The sequence below is a fragment of the Argentina anserina genome, chromosome 3 (genome assembly GCF_933775445.1).
Source record: "Argentina anserina chromosome 3, drPotAnse1.1, whole genome shotgun sequence".
NCBI lineage: Eukaryota > Viridiplantae > Streptophyta > Magnoliopsida > Rosales > Rosaceae > Argentina > Argentina anserina.
The window spans coordinates 9,143,659-9,162,574 of NC_065874.1; the positions used below are offsets into that span (position 1 = coordinate 9,143,659).

Sequence of the window (18,916 nt, forward strand, 5' to 3'; positions counted from 1 at the left end):
CGTTAGGCGGATGAGCAAAGGTGAGAGCAAATTATGCTCGAGCAAAACCTTTCGGTTGACTAGGCGAGCACCAATAACTAAGGTGCGAGCTTAGATATGGGTTTGCTCAAGCAAACTATTGCGGTCTCACCTCTTGTTGGAACAGCTCACCTCCTCTTGCTCGCGAGTGCAGATGCCCTTAGAGCCACATCCCCCCCTCCCAACCCCTCTCATTTGCTCTTCAATATCTTTCTTGTTTAGATTTTCGTTTCTCTTTGACTAAATGCTAAATCCAATATTTGCTATTTATCAAATTTACTGAAGATGATTTTTCCTGATTACTTCATGTATTTACAAGTGGTATGAGTAACAATTGTAAGTGGTCGAGTTAATAGGAGTACGGGAGTGAATCTTGTATCTCATTCTATTTTTAACGGTCAGAGGGAATAAAGTACTTTAAAAGACCTCTTTTCGCAGATTGTAAGTGTGGTTATCTTCTAATTCATGTGCATCAGAGGTCTTTCCTCATGTATGCGATGTGTTGTTTTCGATGTTTCAATACACTGATCACGTGTGACGTAACTACCAAGTACGAACCTCAAACACTTGTTTATTACTCATTTACAACATCATTTTCGGATACCTCATTGATCCGTTTGATATCTAGCTTTAGTCCTCCAAACTCTCCACACATCCGAAAGAACTATAAACAAATGAATATCATAACACTGATTAGTCGTCATATATCCCACATCATCCACTATACCATTTCAATCCACAATACGTCGACACCTTACCTATCTAGTTGCTCTAGGTTCTTGACTCAATAGAACGCCTCATTTTCAAGTGTTACAAAGAGCTACTTGACTAGCAAATTGTACCTAAAAAAACCTAACCCTCCTGAAAAAAAAAAACCCTCGGATCCGCATAGCGGGTTCGGGTTTTCGTTACTATCCGGTCCATGAATCTGAAAGAAATATATATAATTACGGACAATATAGTTCCGAGTGCTACTACACTCTCTCAGGCGTCTACAATGTCAAGCAATCCCAGCAACTACTCATGCGAGACCGCCGCGGAGACCCTGAGATGGATCAACGCCATCGCCGACTTCGTAAAACCTTTCTCCTTCTTGACCAACGCTCACGTCGTCAATTTCTTCAACGATACACTCTGGGAGGCCATCGATAAGGATTGGATGGACTGCTTACGCCAGGAACCACTCCCAAATCTCCTCCAAATCCCCAGTGGGCTGGTCCAGGTAAGCCCTAGATTACTCTCTTGTTCTTAAATTGAATTGAATTTGAGCTGATTTTGGAGTTGAAATTACGTTCAGGATCACTGGCCGGCTTCGCTGAGAGAATTCATTGTCACTTTGCGGTCTCTTTCGCTTCCACGGCAGCGGGCTGACTTGCCGGCGGTATGGTCTCGGATTTGAGCTCGAATTTGGTTTTGATATATGATGATTGTTTTCCAAGTTTGTCTCGCAATAATGTAGTGTTACGTTAGTGGAAATATGTATGTTAGAATTGTGAGGATTTTTTTTTTATATTGAAATGACAGGTATTACCTGGAATGAGCATGACTTCACTCAATAGTGTTCTTTCGACTGGCATGAATTCCAAGAAAAAACATGAAGTGAGTCTCGGAATTTGCTCATGATGAATTCTCTTGTTGATCTTGTTTGTGTTCTGTAAGTATTGGGTAGTATGAGATGTTCCTGCGTGGTGTTTCATACCTCGACTGGAGTTTGTGATTTGCATCTTTTTATTTGCTAGGACCAGTGATTGTGTAGGTTACTTCATTAAGAACTGGTTAAAATATGTGCAGGTAGAAGTTCTTTCGGCTGTTGTCAGTTCAGTTGCAAACAGCATCAGTGCTGATGCGATAATTGATGTTGGTGCTGGTCAGGTAATGCTCCTCTGTTGTAGATTGCTATTTTTTATTTTATTTTTAATAATGTTCCGGTTTTGGCATTGATTTAATTTGAGTTGCATTCAGTCTGTTTCCCATATGACCAAATGGCTAAACTTGATTTGGTCTTTTTTACCCTAACTGTAGGTTCACGTCTCTCTACTTCCTTTGGCTTAAACAAAGATTTTTCTCTCTCTTCAAGATAGATTAGAAATTTGAATTAATCAGAAAATAGTGGTAGGAAGTGCTTCTGCTCCCCTCTTATATGATGGTTATAGAACTTATTTTTCAGGGCTATCTTGCACAAGTACTTTCCTTCCACTACCAGCATTCGGTAATTGCGATTGATTCATGCTCTCACCATGGAAATGTTACCAATGCACGTGCAGAGCAAATAAAAAAACATTATGCTGCCCAGATGCGTAAATCTGTGTATGTATCATATCCTCCTCCTCTCTCTCTCTCAGATTTTTATTTTGTTAGACTTTAATCATCTCTTCAAAGATGAAAGCGTATTTGTTAGACTTTAACCTGTTCGTGGGTATAAACTCAATTCTGTTTAATATGTTCAAGATTTCGCTAATTTGTCCATGGGAGAGAGTTTATCCATCGGGAATCTCAAAGTGGCTAATTCCTTTTCATCACTAAATAGTTAAACAGGTTGATAGCATGTGATTTGCTCTGAAAGTAGGCTAAGAGGCTAAGTTGGCTACCTAGGTTAAACATATCAATCACATGGTCTTGCTTAGTTTTAATGTATATACCACACTTTTTGCAAGCCTTATACTTATACATATTTCTCTTTCTTTGGGGGGTTAGAGCAGGAAACAAGATCTTGAATGTGCCTAAGACAATCACTTGCAATGTGATGTCTATTGACATGTTGAAAGCTTTGACTGATACATCACTGCATAAAGATAATGCCTCTCCACCACAATCTGAATGCAATGCAGGTGGTGTAACTTCATTGGTTCTTGCCGGGCTTCATGCTTGTGGAGATCTTTCAGTAACGATGCTCAAGTGAGTTCTCAAACATTCTGCAATCTAATGTTTCTCTTTTAATAAAAGTTTCACTGTTATCTTAGTCCTTTACTACTCTTTCTTCTACATTAGTTGATTCCTTCATTCCTTGGTACTATAAATAACTAAACTTTATAGCTATTCTATTATCTCTATAACAAAATCAGTAAATAAATTAAAATGAGTATATGATAGTACCAGAAGTACTCTCTGAATTGCTACTATTACTTTAAAGAATCGATCAGGGTTCCCATGATGTATGAATGTTCATCGATTTGTATTTGCTGACGATCAGTCATCTCATCATTGTCCTAAGCTTTAATTAAGGATGTGCTTTTCCAATTCTGTATTCTGATTCTGTGTAACCCATGAAACTCTATCATCAATTTGTCATAGAGGCTACAACTGTTAACAAAGGGATGTTTTTTTTATATATTTTATCTCATGTAATTTACGATATATCTCTGATCCGTGCAATAACATCCTTTTGAATCTATTTAACTGCAATGGCATTTTATCGACCATAATGGTTGTGAGGAAACATGTTATGTTAAAACTTAAATCTCCTGTTACTGTGCCAAGGGATAAGTGTGCCTTTTTGAAACAGGACCTTTATGGAGTGCGAAGAGGTCAAAGCAGTTATTAGCGTTGGCTGCTGTTACAATCTCTTGTCTGAAGAGGGTCTTAATCATGTGGGGTCTCAATGTGGTTTTCCCATGAGTCGTGGTGTTAAATCTGCTGGTTTGTCACTTGGAAAAAGTTCGCGTGACCTTGCTTGTCAGGTAAGGGCATGTATTGTTTCCTCATTACCATCTCTCTCTCTCTCTCATATTTGTTTTGTTCATGGAAGTCATGAAAATTCAAGGGCTCAGATTTCATTTCACCTTACGAAAGAATAACTGCTCTTGGGTGTTGGTCATACAGCTGGGGTCTGGGGAACACTCGACTTTAGTCTTTTCAAAATAAAAAATAAACAAAAAAAGGACTCTCAGGGCTGAATCCATAATCATACATTTTTGTTTTCTTTTTAGAGTGCAGAGAGATGGAGTTGTCTGGAAAATGATGCTGGTCTCCAGAATTTTGAATTGCATACTTTCCGTGCTGCTTTTCAAATGGTATGCAATATCTAGACCTTGTAGTTAACCAGCAATTAAGTGTTGTATATGCATACATGTACTTAAAATATGTACTGCTTGTATCTATTTAAAGTAACAGAACTCTCTTTCTATTTTGTTGGTGTGGAATGCAATAACCCTTGCTGCTGGCAATTGAAGTTCTGAATATGTTTCATGATGTTTCTTGAGTTTATGAATTTTATTTTTGTCCATTTATAATCGTTTGTCTTCCGCCCATGTATTGTTGGTGGCTTTTTCCATCTGAACGAGTACTATTGGCAAATCTCTCTTTTGTTTTTTTTCCTCAAGTGTTGTTGACATCTCTTTTCCCATCAAAATTGTCATTTACAGGAACATAATTGTTGATCTTTCCCAGAGCACGAGACTATGATGCATGTATCAAAATAGTCGAGTTGTTAACGATTCTTTGTTAAGTTCATGCTTACTACATGTTCCTACTTCTATGCTGATATGTTATTATGTTAGATACAGATCTGAAGGAGGATAAGTTTTCTAAGTTTGTTACAAGTTTTGTTTTGTTTTCAACTATTAATAGAAAGGGCTTACACTCCCTTGGTTCTTCAAATTAATTGGTGGACTTGTATAGAGAACTTATGGACTTTGTGACCGGTTTCAAAGCCCCTCACACAAGTTTTAGTTGTTTATTCATGTTCTTTTAATTATCATGTTCATCTCTTCAAGTTTTAGTTTTATTGCTGTACAATTATCTTATTTGAGGTTTTCCATGAAAGGCCTTTGTGCTTTACATAACCTACTGTTTGTTCTGAAGGTTTTGAGTGTTCATTATCCTGAAGTCGTGATAACTAGTCCATCCATTGGGCGCCAAGGGAAGGCTTTGCGTCGCCAGCAACATAGGGGCACATCACACTCGTTGAATCCGAAGGAAAGCACATGTCCATCCTTGCCTCAGTTATCTTGTAATATTAAAAAATGTGGCTCACATCTAAACACCACAAAAGTGGAACAAGGTAACAAAGTCATCAATTGTAATTGGAAACTAATTCTAGCTTTCCAATGATTGTGTATCTGCTGCATCACATGGTGGACTTTTGAACTGATTACAGTGCAGTATTTAATTAGATAAACAAACTTATCCCGCAGATGGCAATTTTGAGATGGATCTAGAGATGAATGCCATAGGCAATGGAGATTCATCTAGTAAGGTCACCAAATGTGAAGGGACTCCATTCATTAGCAAATATCCACTTTTTGAGAAATATTGTCTCTCTGGATTCTGTCGCCTGGGTCTTCAGCCTCCAAAGGAGACAGATCTACGTGGAATATGGAATAGAATTCAGCCTTTTGCTGTATGTTACCTTCATACCATTTATCTAGAAGTGCACTGATGTGTATGCTTTACTTGTGATAATCTTTACATCATTTTTGCATGAGATTCTCTTGCAATTATATTGGTTAATAGCTCCACTGATTAAATGTTATGATAATCTGCATCCCAAATGCATATCACCTAAATTGCTTCCTTTGTTCCTCTTTTTTTTTTTCACCTTTTTCTTTTTGGAATTCATGTGACATCCTTTCTGTTTACACATGTTTCACATGTATTATATTTGCTTCTGGACCTGGTTGATGGAAAAATCTTTAAGTTTCATTCTTCTACTTGACCTTATCATCTATAACACGCGTAATCATTCAAATGAGTTTATGAATTGAAAGAGCTTTTTGGTCGATATTACTGCGGCCTTTGGTCAGACCTGGTGAACTAGGTTCCAAGAAGGCTACGAGCTTAGACACTGATGGGTTTGCAAAAGAAAAGGAATGTTAGGTCGTACATAAGGGGAAGGGCGTACATAAGGGGAAGGGCCATTTGGCTTTAGGATTGCCAGGTTTGTAGTAATTTGAAGGACCTTCGTAGATGTTTTCAAGTGAATCATTTAATGGGTGCCGATTTTTGGTTACATTTATGTATTTATGGAAATTTTAAAGAGATTTTACATATAGTAATCCTGTATATAAGATCAGAATAGATTCTGATGACTGAAAGGAAATATTGCTTTTTGCTTCAAAGATTCAATACATAATGATATTTCTAAGAAGTTTCTAAAATATTGCAAAATACAAATTGCAGATTCCCCATTTTATTGTTTGCAGTATTATATTATTGGAAGCAATTTTATGTACTGACATATTGGTCCATGCTTTTTTCAATATGAAAGGTTCCATTAGAATTTCAAGTTATGTCACCATAGAATATGAAACAACATAGCCTTCGCATAGTACTTGATTACATGGAAATGATATGGTGTATGGCTTTCTTGTACCTCAGAAGCTATTCTTTCTATTGTTAAAAAAACAAAACAAAAGAAAAAGGAGAAACAGTAACTAAATAAGCAAGAGTTGTTTTCATCATTCACCTTCCATTTGTTTGCTGGATATTACATATCATCCTCTTTTCATGACATGCCTGCTCTTTAAATTTCTACTGTTATTCTTTTCTTAAGTATTTATGTAACCAAGCTGTCATATTATGTACAGGAACTTATTGGACCGTATTGGACTCTTCGAGCTGCTCTTGGGCCTCTTTTGGAAACTTTACTTTTGCTTGATAGATTATTGTTCCTTCAAGAGAAAGGCAGTTCAGTTGAAGTAGTCATGTTACCTATCTTTGATCCTGCATTATCTCCAAGGAATGTGGCCATTATTGCTAAAAAGTTGACACAAATTTGACACTGGCACAAAATATGGTAAGTAATATAGTCTTCCTTCAGTGTCACCTTATGTCATGCTATTCCATGGCGCACGTGTGTGAGATGGCACTGTTATGTGCTTGTGCATTGATATTTCAAAGTAGCTATTTGTCTACATAGCTAAAGGTCTAGTGTCCTTTTATTAAGATTTTCATATCAATTTCAGAATTTTGTCTTGAAACTTTTTCAAACTTTGATAGTTGTCATTGATCTTTGAATTAATTTCAGTTTACGCCCTAAACTTTACACTCAAAATCAGTTCACCCCTTAAGCTTTTATTTTAATCAGTGCACCCCCTATACTTTCAAATGACATCAAAGAAGGACAAAATTCAGATTTTCTTAGTTATAATCCGATCAAAAACTATCAAAAGAAGGTTTTAAATCATATATGCAAGACCAAAACAAAATTTCCAATAATTTCACAACAACACTGAAGCTTTAAAATTAGGTCTCGTAGCATAATTATCGATATAATCCATATAAAAATCTGAATTTTGTTCTTCTTTGATGTCATTTGAAAGTATAGGGGGTGAACTGATTAAAATAAAAGTTTAAGGGGTGAACTGATTTTGGGTGTAAAAGTTAAGGGGTGAACTGAACTTAATTCTTGATCTTTTCATTATAAATCAATAATTCACCTATCTAGTCAAAGGATTATGTACTGTACTGTTAATTTGATGAACCTCGCGTCGAGTCTATGGATGAAGATGTAGTTTGCCGACGTCAGTGAGCATCTTTTCAGCAATAAATCTCAACCAATATTTGAAAACTTGATAGTTCAGCTCAGCAATAAATCCCATAAGATTAAAAGATGTAGTAACTTTGCACTGGTAAAGGGTTGCAGTGCGCAACTGTTAAAGAGAATCAATCCAATTGAGCAGATTGTGGGATTGATTGATTATCTTTTAACAGTTGCTGATCTCTGATCAACTTGTAGTTGAGTGGACCATATTTGCATAGCTTAAACTTAGAAAAGTTAAAAAAGAGGACAGCTAATCTTAGTTGAATTAATTTGTTTATTGGATGCATTAGTCTCTATCTTTCTGTACATGAGCTTAGAGAATATCTTTGAGGAATGATTTATCTTTTCATGTCTCCTTTTCTACAAAATGCTGGGTGCTGCCATAGTTTGATATTCAAATATAATCACTTCCTCTTGGCTTGGCAGAAACATGTTGTACGACTACAAATATTTCTCCTGCAATGAAAAGATTAGGCGAAGATTAGGCGATATTTTTCCGGAGGGTTTACCTACTGTATACATCATCCTACTTTATAGAGTCTCCTAGGGCATGCTGGAATGAGAAAGACTGGTTTGTCTGCATTCACCTTTGTCAACTACCCATTTAGAAGATCTACTGTACCATAATATCCTTGTAATACCTTGGAGATTATTTGTTCTTACATGTATTTTGGGAATCCAAGCTTTTGTCAAGACATAGACTAATGTGGTAAGCATCTGCATAATCATTTTCATTAAGAAACTTCGCTGGCTGCGTTTCAGACACTAATTACGATTTGGAGCTGTGCGGAAGCCCAAAATCAGCACGGCTAGTTTGAGTGGAATAAGCGGAGCTTGATTGTCTTTTCAGTTGGTGTTGCTGTAGTAAGACTGTGGAGGTTTGTGAGAGGGGACATATGCATGTTTGACTGATTTTTGTCGTTTACTGGAAATAGTAGGACACCTAATTCACTTCAGGTTTCTTTGGACTGTGTGGTCACAAGTTCATAACCCACTAGAGAACAGGAATGGGGACTTTCTGATAATGCTTTCTTTGGTTTTTTGGTATGAGAAAAAAACGACAAGGAAATTGCCGTCTCTGTAGTTTGATCCATTTAGCTTGGGTTGTACACAATTGAATGATTGATCTCATCTTATTGTGTGGAAGGAAAGTTAGTTACTTCTGCTGAACTCAACTTTTTTGTGAAATTGAAGTGAACTTAACGTTTGCTTTATAGACAGGATCCTCTCATTGTGGACTCGGACAGAGACTTGTGTTTCTAGGGAGTGGTCATCTCTTTGGTATTTCGGGATAAACTTGGTCTCTTAACATTGTCGTGCTCGAACCTTGCTCCAACCTCACCTTTGATTCCCAAACTTGGGTCTCGTCGGGGTTAGACAATTAGATACTCATGTCCTTTTTTTTTTTAAATGGAGTTTGGAACCTAGCCTAATTGGGAGGCTATCTCCCACACCCGACTTTTGTTAACAGTTAGGGACCTGACTTAATTACGGATATGACTCAGGAGGTCCCTAAGTGTTAACAGTGTTGGGAGAGAACCTGTACTTGGACTTACCACCTCTGTTTCATACTTTCACACTGCAAATGACAATCAGATCCTAACATGTGGATCACTTGTTACCAACCACGGGAAACGTGTGAAACTGAATCCTACAACAAGGACTCGTAAAGAATGTCTAAGCAAATTAAGTACCCTAAAATAGTCTAAAGCCCTAATCAAATGTTTCATAGCGTTCCTTTTGTGGCTCCTGAGATTTTGATCAAACCAAATGGCTCTATGCTACCTGCATTAGCTTGGGAACATTTCAACTTGTACTACTGATTCATCTCCTCTATTGTCCAGATTGATTATTTCAGAAACAGTACATAACATATTACCTGGTTCAACATAGTCTAACTAGATAACATTAACAGAAAGAAAAGAGAAGTTGCTGCACCTCGAATATGATTCTTGACAATTACTATAACGTAAATCATAAGTATGTCGGGGATGCCCTGGAAAATTAAAAAGCCTTTGATCATCATACATAAGTTCAGGCAGAGATAAGTCCTTTGTGTTCCTAATTTGATGAGCAGATTCATATTTCTTCATCTAAGGTGACCTATCCAAAGCCTATTCATCTGCATTAATGTGTTCGACCAAAAAAAAATCTGCATTAATGTGATCCAGCTTATCTACAACTAATTATTAGTATGCATCTCAATTTCACAGTATATTTTTTGGATTTAGGTTAAAAACAAAAAAGAAAAAAAAGAGAATGCCATCACAATGGAGTGATGGACCCATCCAGTGGACTGGCTGGTTCCAGTGCAAGTGCCAAATCCCAAATCTATTTTCTATCCATGCTTTGGTTTTATATTTATTTAAAGGTTAATTTCAAGAAGATGGAAAATTAGAGAGGACCAAAATAACTACTACTGAATTCCCCCAACCCCAACTCAAACCACAATTATTAATGCACACATCAGCAGGTTGGCACTAATCAGCTTGTCCACAACTACGTCTTCATCAGTTCGTGTTAAATCTCATTTATTCACTAATGACAACGCTTACATACTTTAAAAATCGGTACGCGGATTCGTTAACAATCAATTAATATGTAAAATTAAAACGTAAAATGGTACTATTATAAGCGTCACTTGATCAAAATATTATCAATGATGTACTTACAGGATTGGTGAAGACAATATTTATCACCCAATCTTAAATTTCCTTCGAGTGATTGATAATTCTACAAGTTCACTTATGGAGTGAATCATAATTCTAGGTACACTTTGTTTTTTTTCAAAATTATAAGTCTAGCTACACTCGTTGGTTATGTTAATTAGCTAGATGTAGACGAAAAGAAAGTCGCGAATTCTTTACAAATCACCGGGTCGTTGGGAGGGTATCATTTTCTGAAGAAAGAAAGGTTTCTAAATCAGCCAACTCCATCCTATTATGTTTTTAATGGGAAGGATAAATGATATTCAAATCTACATTCCATTCTTACAATTTTACACGGAATAACCCGTTGACTTTACCCTCTTTGTTTTCCCTCTTATTCATTTTGTATATATAGCTCCAGCCACTTGCCTTCTTCGTATGAGAATATTGGGATCTCTCCCAAGAGAAAACACTTGCTCTCTTCTTCCAAATCTCCCCTATTAACCTCTCTTCTTCTTCTTCTTCTTTTTCTTCTTCCTCCTCCTCCTCCTCATCTCTCTCTCTCTCTCTCTCTCTCTCTCTCTCTCTCTCTCTCTCTCTCTCTCTGAGAATCTGGGACAGGCAGGTACTCTCCCAAGAGAAAATGAGCAGTAACATAAGCATGGTGGAGGCAAATTTGCCACCTGGTTTCAGGTTCCACCCCAGAGATGAAGAACTGGTCTGCGATTATCTGATGAAGAAGGTGACTCACTGCGGCTCCACTCTCATGATCGAAGTCGACCTCAACAAGTGTGAGCCATGGGACATTCCTGGTCAGTTTCTTCATTCTAGCTAATTCCTATTCTGGTTTGAATAAAACTCATATGATTAAATTGATTCATGTCCATTTCTCCTGCATGACGTAATAATATACTACGATAATAACATATAGATCATATATGCGCATGTTCTGGTATTTTGAGCTCTTCTTTTGGTTCCACCTCAACAAGTGATGAAACCTGAAACTCTGGAAGCTAGTCTTCTCTTCTATGGTCATAAATAAAAATCATTAGGTGTAGTATCTGTCTAGCTTGCTATTAACTTCGTAGTTGACAAAACGAAGAGATCAGTACGTAGTAAAAACAAAACTGTAGCTTGAGAATTTCATTTGTATGCTTAGAATTATATAGTTTATAATTTGGGTTTGTCATGGCCTCAACCAATCATATAGAGTGGACCTGTTATCATGTGACTAATGGGATCCGCGATGCTGATATATTAGCATGTTCACACAATTATTGTAAACACAGTTGCTCACAATTTATTTCATTACAGAAAAAGAAGAAGATCAGACAACTTGTTTTCTATTTTTCTCATAGGAAAGGGAAATACACAACTTGTTGATCGAACTTCCATAGTTAAGATATATTATAGTTTTCATCTACACATACAATATTTTAGACTATGCCATTTATTAATATTACATTGCTACAAGATATATCATTCAAGTTGTTTGACGTATTCCTGGCATTTTTTGTTGCTGATTTTTAAAAGACTTTCATTTAGAAACAAAAGTACGTCCGTACTTTTGGTTTTGTTAACGTCTTTTTTTCCCCTAGGTAGTAAAAACAGAGTAACTTTTTGTGCAATCATCATATCTACTCGATTTGGTATACGCATATATATATTGAAGACTCTAAGTATTTTCTACACATACACATCCATGACTCATGTAAAAGAAACTCAAATTGCTTCTTTTGTAGTCCTAACTAATTCTATTAGTTCTATAATAATACATAGTAGATCGACTTTCATTTTTCCCTTTGTTTTCAGGATGTATTACATTATTTTAGGTAGACTTAGTCGTGTACAGTAGTTCCATAGGCGGCTTTGTCATGCATGCTCACTCGTGATTCGTGAACGACTGCGTATGTACGACTTCAATTGTACCGGTTCTGTGATATATAATTTGACTAATTTCTAATGGAACAGTAAATTACTAACTAATATGCAATTGATTTGTTGTGTTGGAGGGCCTATTCTTGCATGCGAAAGAGCTTATGAGAAAATGAGCTTTGAAATTAAGGTTCCCAAACCTAATTATAATTATAACTGTACGTACCATCGGTTATCCGCCTGCACGGATTAATGACTTTGAATCGTAGTTTGTTCGTACGTGAGTCTACACCTCATGGATATGTGTCATCTTCGCCTATGTAAGTATGAAAGAATCGAATAATGCCAACATAATATGCAATAGAACTTATTGTATATAATTATGGAGGCTTCACTACCGCCATTTTGATGAGGTTGAGAGCAACGTACATATATATCATCTTTATTTTGGATTATTGTCTGGAAGCAGCAGCTCTCAATCATCTATATGTAGGGGAAAATTCATTCCCCCATACATAGGTCTATCTAAGTTCATCACAACGATACAAATATTTCACATTCAATTCTTTTTGAAGAAAATGGATGTTCCTAATTGTTATGCCCGCAACCAAAAGCTATGACAGTGATTGTGATAACAGCAAAACCCCTTAAAGTCTAGTTCCTGCCCCATGGTGACCAAACGCGTGTATCATCAGGTTGGAAAAGAATTAAACTTTCTTAATTATTCATCCTCACCCAAACCATTGAAAGGCTTAAGACTTGTCACAATCATCCTCTAATCGATCATATCAATAATCTTCTTTGATTTTTCAACCATATTCTTCTTCAAAGTTCTATTCTTAGTCATCTATAATTCAACCGTTCAAAAAAAAAAGAGTCATTTATAATTCCATCTAAAAATGGCCAATCACTTCTTTTCTTCCTGACAAGTGTTCACACAAATATTTTTGATTACTATCAAATTAATAATAAAGCATGATTAAATAAAATTTAGATACATCAACGATTGATAAACCATTATTGTCACCCTTTTGAAGCAAAGAAACTATACCAAAAGAAGATAGAGACTTTTTTTTTAGCTTAACAGACTTGACTGTTTATGCAACAATTTAGGTTGAATATTTTTCTATAGAAGACTAGGACATTGACCTCTCAACTGCATGACTAGGTTGGATATAGTTCAGCTGTTTTAGCCAAACATGGATGATGTTTATGCTTTTTTGTCTCCATGTTCTGGTTATCTATGCAAAGAAGTCGTCGCTTGACATCATTGCATACTAAGCACAGTTTATTAATACTGGCACTATCAGATTCGATCTGAAATTTTCACCTAAACTATAAGATTTCGAATATATTAGTGCAGTTGATTAATACTATATATAAGCTATATAAATAGTATATATGTAAATTCCATGCTGCATGGCAAGGAACAAGTTAGAGCATTAGGGTTCTTCCACTTCTTCGTAGCTGGTGTAGCCGCGCTGGTCTTTGATTATATATCTCAAGGAGATCGATCACCTAATGTAAAACCCTATATAAAAGCTTCTCATTAATTTTATATATGGCGTCATAAATTGCACCCGCACATTTCATTGTTTATGAGTTATCAAATTAAGTTTCTGACGATGCATGCTTTACATGGCAGATAGTGCATGTGTCGGAGGAAAGGAATGGTATTTCTACAGTCAGCGTGATCGGAAATATGCGACAGGGCTTCGAACTAATCGGGCAACTGCAACTGGGTATTGGAAGGCCACTGGAAAAGACAGGCCAATCTTTCGCAAAGGAACAACCCTAGTGGGTATGAGGAAAACCTTGGTGTTCTACCAGGGTAGGGCTCCCAAAGGCAGAAAATCCGACTGGGTGATGCATGAGTTCAGGTTTGAAGGTCCCTATGGTCCTCCCAAAGTATCTTCAGTCAAGGTATTTGACTGATCGATATCGTGTTCATAGTGTTTGCATACTAAACCCTAAACACTAAATTCTATGGTCAAATTCTACGACGCTAGCTAAATGAATAAAAGTTTTCATATCATTCGTGTGTATCTACTCCATAATAGGTTATCAAAGATACCCTTAATTAATTCTCTCACTGATCTGTAGTTTCATTTTTTGCGAAATATATCATTCAGAATTTCAGATCTCTAGGTGTTTTGCCAACTTTAGCTACCTGCTGGTCAATCTTTTATTTATTGTTAATTAATATCAATTTGTAATCTAGTGAGAATTTTAAAGGAGTGTATATGGGGTGGCAACTGGCAAGTGGTAAGTTACGTGAGAATTTCTATTATTTTGATAAATATATATATATATATATATATCTGACTTTTATTGCAATAAATAGAGACAAAACCATAATTGTCATGACAAGTTTACCAATTTTATCTTATCGTATTAATTATGGTAGCTGACCGAAGCACATTCTAGCCACTTGATTATTATCAGCTGTCATGCATGTTGTATGAAGGTCAGCAAAAACCCTAGCTAGTGTGTTAACTAGTGGCTGCTAGCTAACTGTTAATTAATCTCCTGCGTCATACATTCCCATTCTCAGTATTTCATTGTTAAATTGTACGTTGTGTATTGGGTGTGTACAGGAAGATTGGGTTCTATGCAGAGTGTTCTACAAAAACAGAGATCTAATTGCTGCCAAACCCAGAATGGGATCATCGATTAGCTGCTACGAAGATGACACTGGCTCTTCGTCTCATAATCTCCCAGCTCTGATGGACTCTTACATCAGCTTCGATGGCCCAACTCATCAACAGCAACATCACCATGATAATGAGTATCATCATCACCAGCAAGTGCCCTGCTTCTCCATTGACACACTGTTCTCTCAAAACCAAGTGACTAACAACCCAAATTTCACCACTCTAAATGGCAACATTATGGACCAGAACGGACCCTCCACCGGCTGCGGCGAGTTGTCGAATGCAGGGACAACTACATTCCATGACACTGCTAATTTTTCATCTGACAATAGGAAGGTACTGAAAGCTGTTTTGAGTCATCTAACCAAGATGGAAGGCAGCTGCTACCCCAATACGCCGTCGTCTGTCTTCAAAGGCTCGTCACCACCAAGCTTCGGAGGAGAAGCTGCTGGAAGTAGTTCGGAAAACTACCTGTCTGATCATCAACTTGGTATGCCCAGTGTTTGGAGTCACTATTGATTGGTAATTATTGGTCGCTTCAAGTACGTAGATTCAATCAATCAAACGTTAAACGATTATTGTAAAGTCAAATACGTTTAGAAAGTATGACTGGAACTGCTAAAAGATGCATATGCATAGAAATTGCATGGAATTAGCAATTAATTTGCCTGTAGTGGTTTAACTTCGTGTATCTCGTTCGCGCGGTAGCATTTCGATCTAAGTCCTTGGTTGCATTATAAATTTAAGGGTTCGTATTTCTGTATAATTCATCCTTAAATTTATAATATAAATTGAGCTAGTAAAGAAAAGACGAGACAATTAGTGAATCGAACCAATTTATTTGCTCAAGTATTGCACTGGAATTGTTATTGCAATATTAAAATTGTCAGTCCTATGTTAATTGTACGTGTGATTTGAAGGGTTAATTTGAAAGACAAATCATTTATCTTTTAGGTTTTCTTTGTCATTACTGAAGAGCTAGTACGAGTACTATTGCATTTTGGAACAAATACAAAATCATTAATTTTATTTAATTACATATACGTATAATTTGTTCAAAAAATTACATGCATGGACGCACATTAATAGTAAGTTGTGTTAATGTGTGATCTGTGATGGCATCTAGCTAGTCTATTATAATCAGGGAGTCGTATGTACGTAACACTTTTGTCTTATGGAAGGTGGCCAGTTATATATATATATATATATTTATTGTGGAGGTCCACACCAATGTTTTGAATGTGGAATTCTATTTTTACCCCATTTTTCGATAGAATTTCCACATTTTCACCGTCTAGTATCTAAATAATATTGTGTAGATCATGTTTGCAAAATTTCAACCAATTTAGTTTCGCTTGAAAGTTTCCTGATCTGGACTGAAACTTTAATTTGGTGACTTGGTGTTACAGGCTCACAGGCTTCATAGCTAGGATAAAAGGAAGTGCATAAATTGGTAACTTCATCACATAGCCGTTGTAGGACTTACGGTTTAGCATCAAGGAAATTGATCGATGAAGATAGATAGCCTATTTAGTTCGTGATTCTATTGCGGTTCATATACATTTGTCTTTCTGTCGATCATGTTTGAGAAATATTCGTAATAGGTACTTGATGGAAATTGATACACGGTACCGTTGTGGCCAGAGCCGGCCTTGGGACGGTCAAGGCGGTGTAACCACACAGGGCCCTCAATCCGGCCAGAAATTTTATTTTTTTAGTGGAAAATATATAAAATATTTGTATATATATTTAATGTTATCCAATAGCTTAGTAACTAAATTTAGTAGTTGACGGAGTGGCTATTGCTTGTTTTGCTAATTAGCACAGCAGAGAGATCCTGGCTTCGAATCTTGGCTCTGCTATTTTTTCCTTATTTACTGGGTTTTCTATTCACTTTTCCGCTCATTTCATCTCAATCTAAAACCCTTCCTTTCATAACTAATTGTAATAGTTAATTTTTCCTTATTGAACTTGTCAAGCTTTGGATAATTGCCTTTTACGTACTCTTTAAAAATGGAAGAAGATAGTTACTTTTTCCTTATTGAACTAGTTAATCTCAAGTAATTATGTTTACATGTTTAATATATGCAATTTTAATGAATTTTACTGTTATTATTTTTATAAATACAAAGGTCCGATTTTCCTTTCACACTCAATCCTATAATCTTTTGGGCCGGCCTTGATTGTGGCCATTGAAACACAAAACAGGTTTGCTCTCAAGTCTTAATCAAGTTTTTATTTTGATTTTATATTTATTTTTGGTATGTTTGGATTTACAGGTTAAAGAGAAAAACGAAGTGGACGTTCAACAGAAAATATTACAGGCATCAAATTGAGTCCGTGCCAAAACATTACGAGTAAACATTTGCAGAGTAGTTCTTCAATATTCTTGTTTAGGACAGCTAGTAGGAATGCGCTATAACAATCACATACAGTACAAGAGATGATTACTTTTCTACTGTGACAATGCACTGGTGTTGTAGACAAGAAGAACACCACCGGCAAGAATGCCGAAGAGGGTCACAGCCCAGATAGCCAAGCCAGTTGTACCTGCAAATTCATGCGGACAGATTACTCAGATTTGATCCGCTTGATATCATTCAAAGTATTATAATGGAACCTACATACTAGCTACAGGAGCAGGAAGAAAACAAAACTGTGCTCTTCGGATGTAGGAAAATATTTGTTAAAATACTTGTTATGAAGTTGAAGATGCTTACCACCAGCATAGCGATCACCAGATGGGGACCATTCCTCAGGGTTGTAGATGGGACTGCATTCATATTTCATACGAATAAAATGATTAGAAGTCATCAAGCTGATACATTCAAATGATAATTAACAGGATCGAGAATAACTAATCAATCCAGATATCAGATAAGATTAGCAAAAGAAATATGCATCCAATTGAAATCTAAAAGTTCAGCTGTTTGATAAGTAAACACGGAGTATATTGAGTCTTGATCTTCTGTTAGGTATGTCACGTGTAATTTTATATTGAATAAAATCTATCAAAATACTGAGCTGGAGGAAGATCAAGGAATCCCTATTACAGTAACTGTTACTATATATCAGAAACTCTATTAGTCAACATTTCAGATTTTAGAGGGATAGGGTTGAACTTTCCAGATTTAGAAGTATGCATCCAATATTTTAACGTCTGAAACTTGAGCTGTTTGATTAGTAAAGACGAAGTCCTTTGTGTCTCGATCATCTATTAGGTGTGTCACGTGTGATTGTATATTGAATCAATCTATAAAACTACTGAGCAAGAGGAAGATCAAGGAACACTTCTATTACAGTAACTATTACTCTATATCAGAATCTCTTTTACAGTCATCTTTTTAGTTTTAGAGGTATAGCAGTATAGGGTTGACCTTGGTTATATAAAAACCAAAAGATTTCATTGAAACTGTTAGTTTGGAGAATTCATGTCAAGCTATTCATATGTTCTCTATCATTACGACAAAGATGCTATGCTAGCTCTTTATGGCTAAAATTACTAAAGCTACTTGTATACCTGTATCCATCAACATTAGCACCATACTTGTCTACATACTGGTAAACACCCTTTCCCTGAATCAAATGAATTAGGTCAATATATAACTATAGGGTAGTAGATTAGTACAAATCTCAGAACTCATTCAAAAAGCATAGAGCAAAACTCAAAAAAAAAGAAAAAGACCAAAGAATTTACTTACTGTAGGCTTCCTTCCTGAGGCATCTTTACCATCCCTCAAGTTCATGCCACCACCAGTTCCTGCACCAAATCTTGCTTATAAGAAATGAATCATGCAAATATGTATCTTTATCAAACTGATGGATAGTCAAATTGAGGCAAAGCCTGTGTGTACTTGTACATACCATAGGGTGTGTCGGTCTTGATCTTCTTGACACCACTGGCTTGGACCTTGAATGAGGCAGAGGTCCTAGCAAGAGAGGGAAGCCCTCTCACTGCTGACCTCTCAAAGCTGAAAGGAGCTGGCTTCAAGCTCACTGAGGCCATAACTGAGGCTGCCATTTACTCTTCTGCTCTTGCTGATTGTGTACTTGTGTGGTTTGTGAATTGTATAAATCCTTGATAAATCATAACACCAGTAAACAATGTGCACAAGTGATTGCTGTTGTGACACGTGGCGATGGTTATGTGGTTCAATCTGGATATGGTATTGCAAAACATTATCATTTATCAAAATGGGAAATGATTTGTCAACCAAAAAAACCGGAAGATGAATTTATGT

General features: G+C 36.4%; 3 protein-coding genes across 5 annotated transcripts; 2 read left to right on the forward strand and 1 right to left on the reverse strand.

Annotated features, from left to right (window-relative positions):
* Window positions 1–1,003: 1,003 nt before the first annotated feature.
* LOC126786785 (uncharacterized) lies at window positions 1,004–8,716 on the forward strand. 3 transcript variants are annotated; one of them, XR_007671219.1, is made up of 13 exons: window positions 1,004–1,240; window positions 1,316–1,399; window positions 1,543–1,617; window positions 1,810–1,890; window positions 2,186–2,325; window positions 2,713–2,913; window positions 3,521–3,695; window positions 3,945–4,028; window positions 4,819–5,017; window positions 5,151–5,356; window positions 6,543–6,751; window positions 7,925–8,069; window positions 8,261–8,716. XR_007671219.1 is itself a non-coding variant. In XM_050512708.1 (12 exons), the coding sequence occupies exons 1-11, from the start codon at window positions 1,016–1,018 to the stop codon at window positions 6,732–6,734; spliced, it is 1,662 nt and encodes a 553-aa protein (XP_050368665.1). In that variant the 5' UTR covers window positions 1,004–1,015; the 3' UTR covers window positions 6,735–6,751; window positions 8,261–8,716. The 3 variants fall into 3 exon arrangements, 2 of the variants coding, with proteins under 2 accessions (XP_050368665.1, XP_050368664.1); XM_050512708.1 differs by lacking the exon at window positions 7,925–8,069; XM_050512707.1 differs by lacking the exon at window positions 8,261–8,716 and having other exon boundaries at window positions 7,925–8,248.
* Window positions 8,717–10,598: 1,882 nt separating this feature from the next.
* On the forward strand, window positions 10,599–15,577 carry LOC126786351 (NAC domain-containing protein 21/22). The gene is made up of 3 exons (XM_050512149.1): window positions 10,599–10,958; window positions 13,667–13,944; window positions 14,619–15,577. Exons 1-3 carry the CDS (start codon window positions 10,790–10,792, stop codon window positions 15,192–15,194), a joined length of 1,023 nt encoding a protein of 340 aa, XP_050368106.1. The 5' UTR covers window positions 10,599–10,789; the 3' UTR covers window positions 15,195–15,577.
* A 1,396-nt stretch (window positions 15,578–16,973) lies between these two features.
* On the reverse strand, window positions 16,974–18,751 carry LOC126787741 (photosystem II 10 kDa polypeptide, chloroplastic). The gene is made up of 5 exons (XM_050513641.1): window positions 18,540–18,751; window positions 18,377–18,435; window positions 18,196–18,251; window positions 17,396–17,448; window positions 16,974–17,225 (listed from the first exon to the last, which is right to left on the reverse strand). Exons 1-5 carry the CDS (start codon window positions 18,694–18,696, stop codon window positions 17,131–17,133), a joined length of 420 nt encoding a protein of 139 aa, XP_050369598.1. The 5' UTR covers window positions 18,697–18,751; the 3' UTR covers window positions 16,974–17,130.
* Window positions 18,752–18,916: the final 165 nt, after the last annotated feature.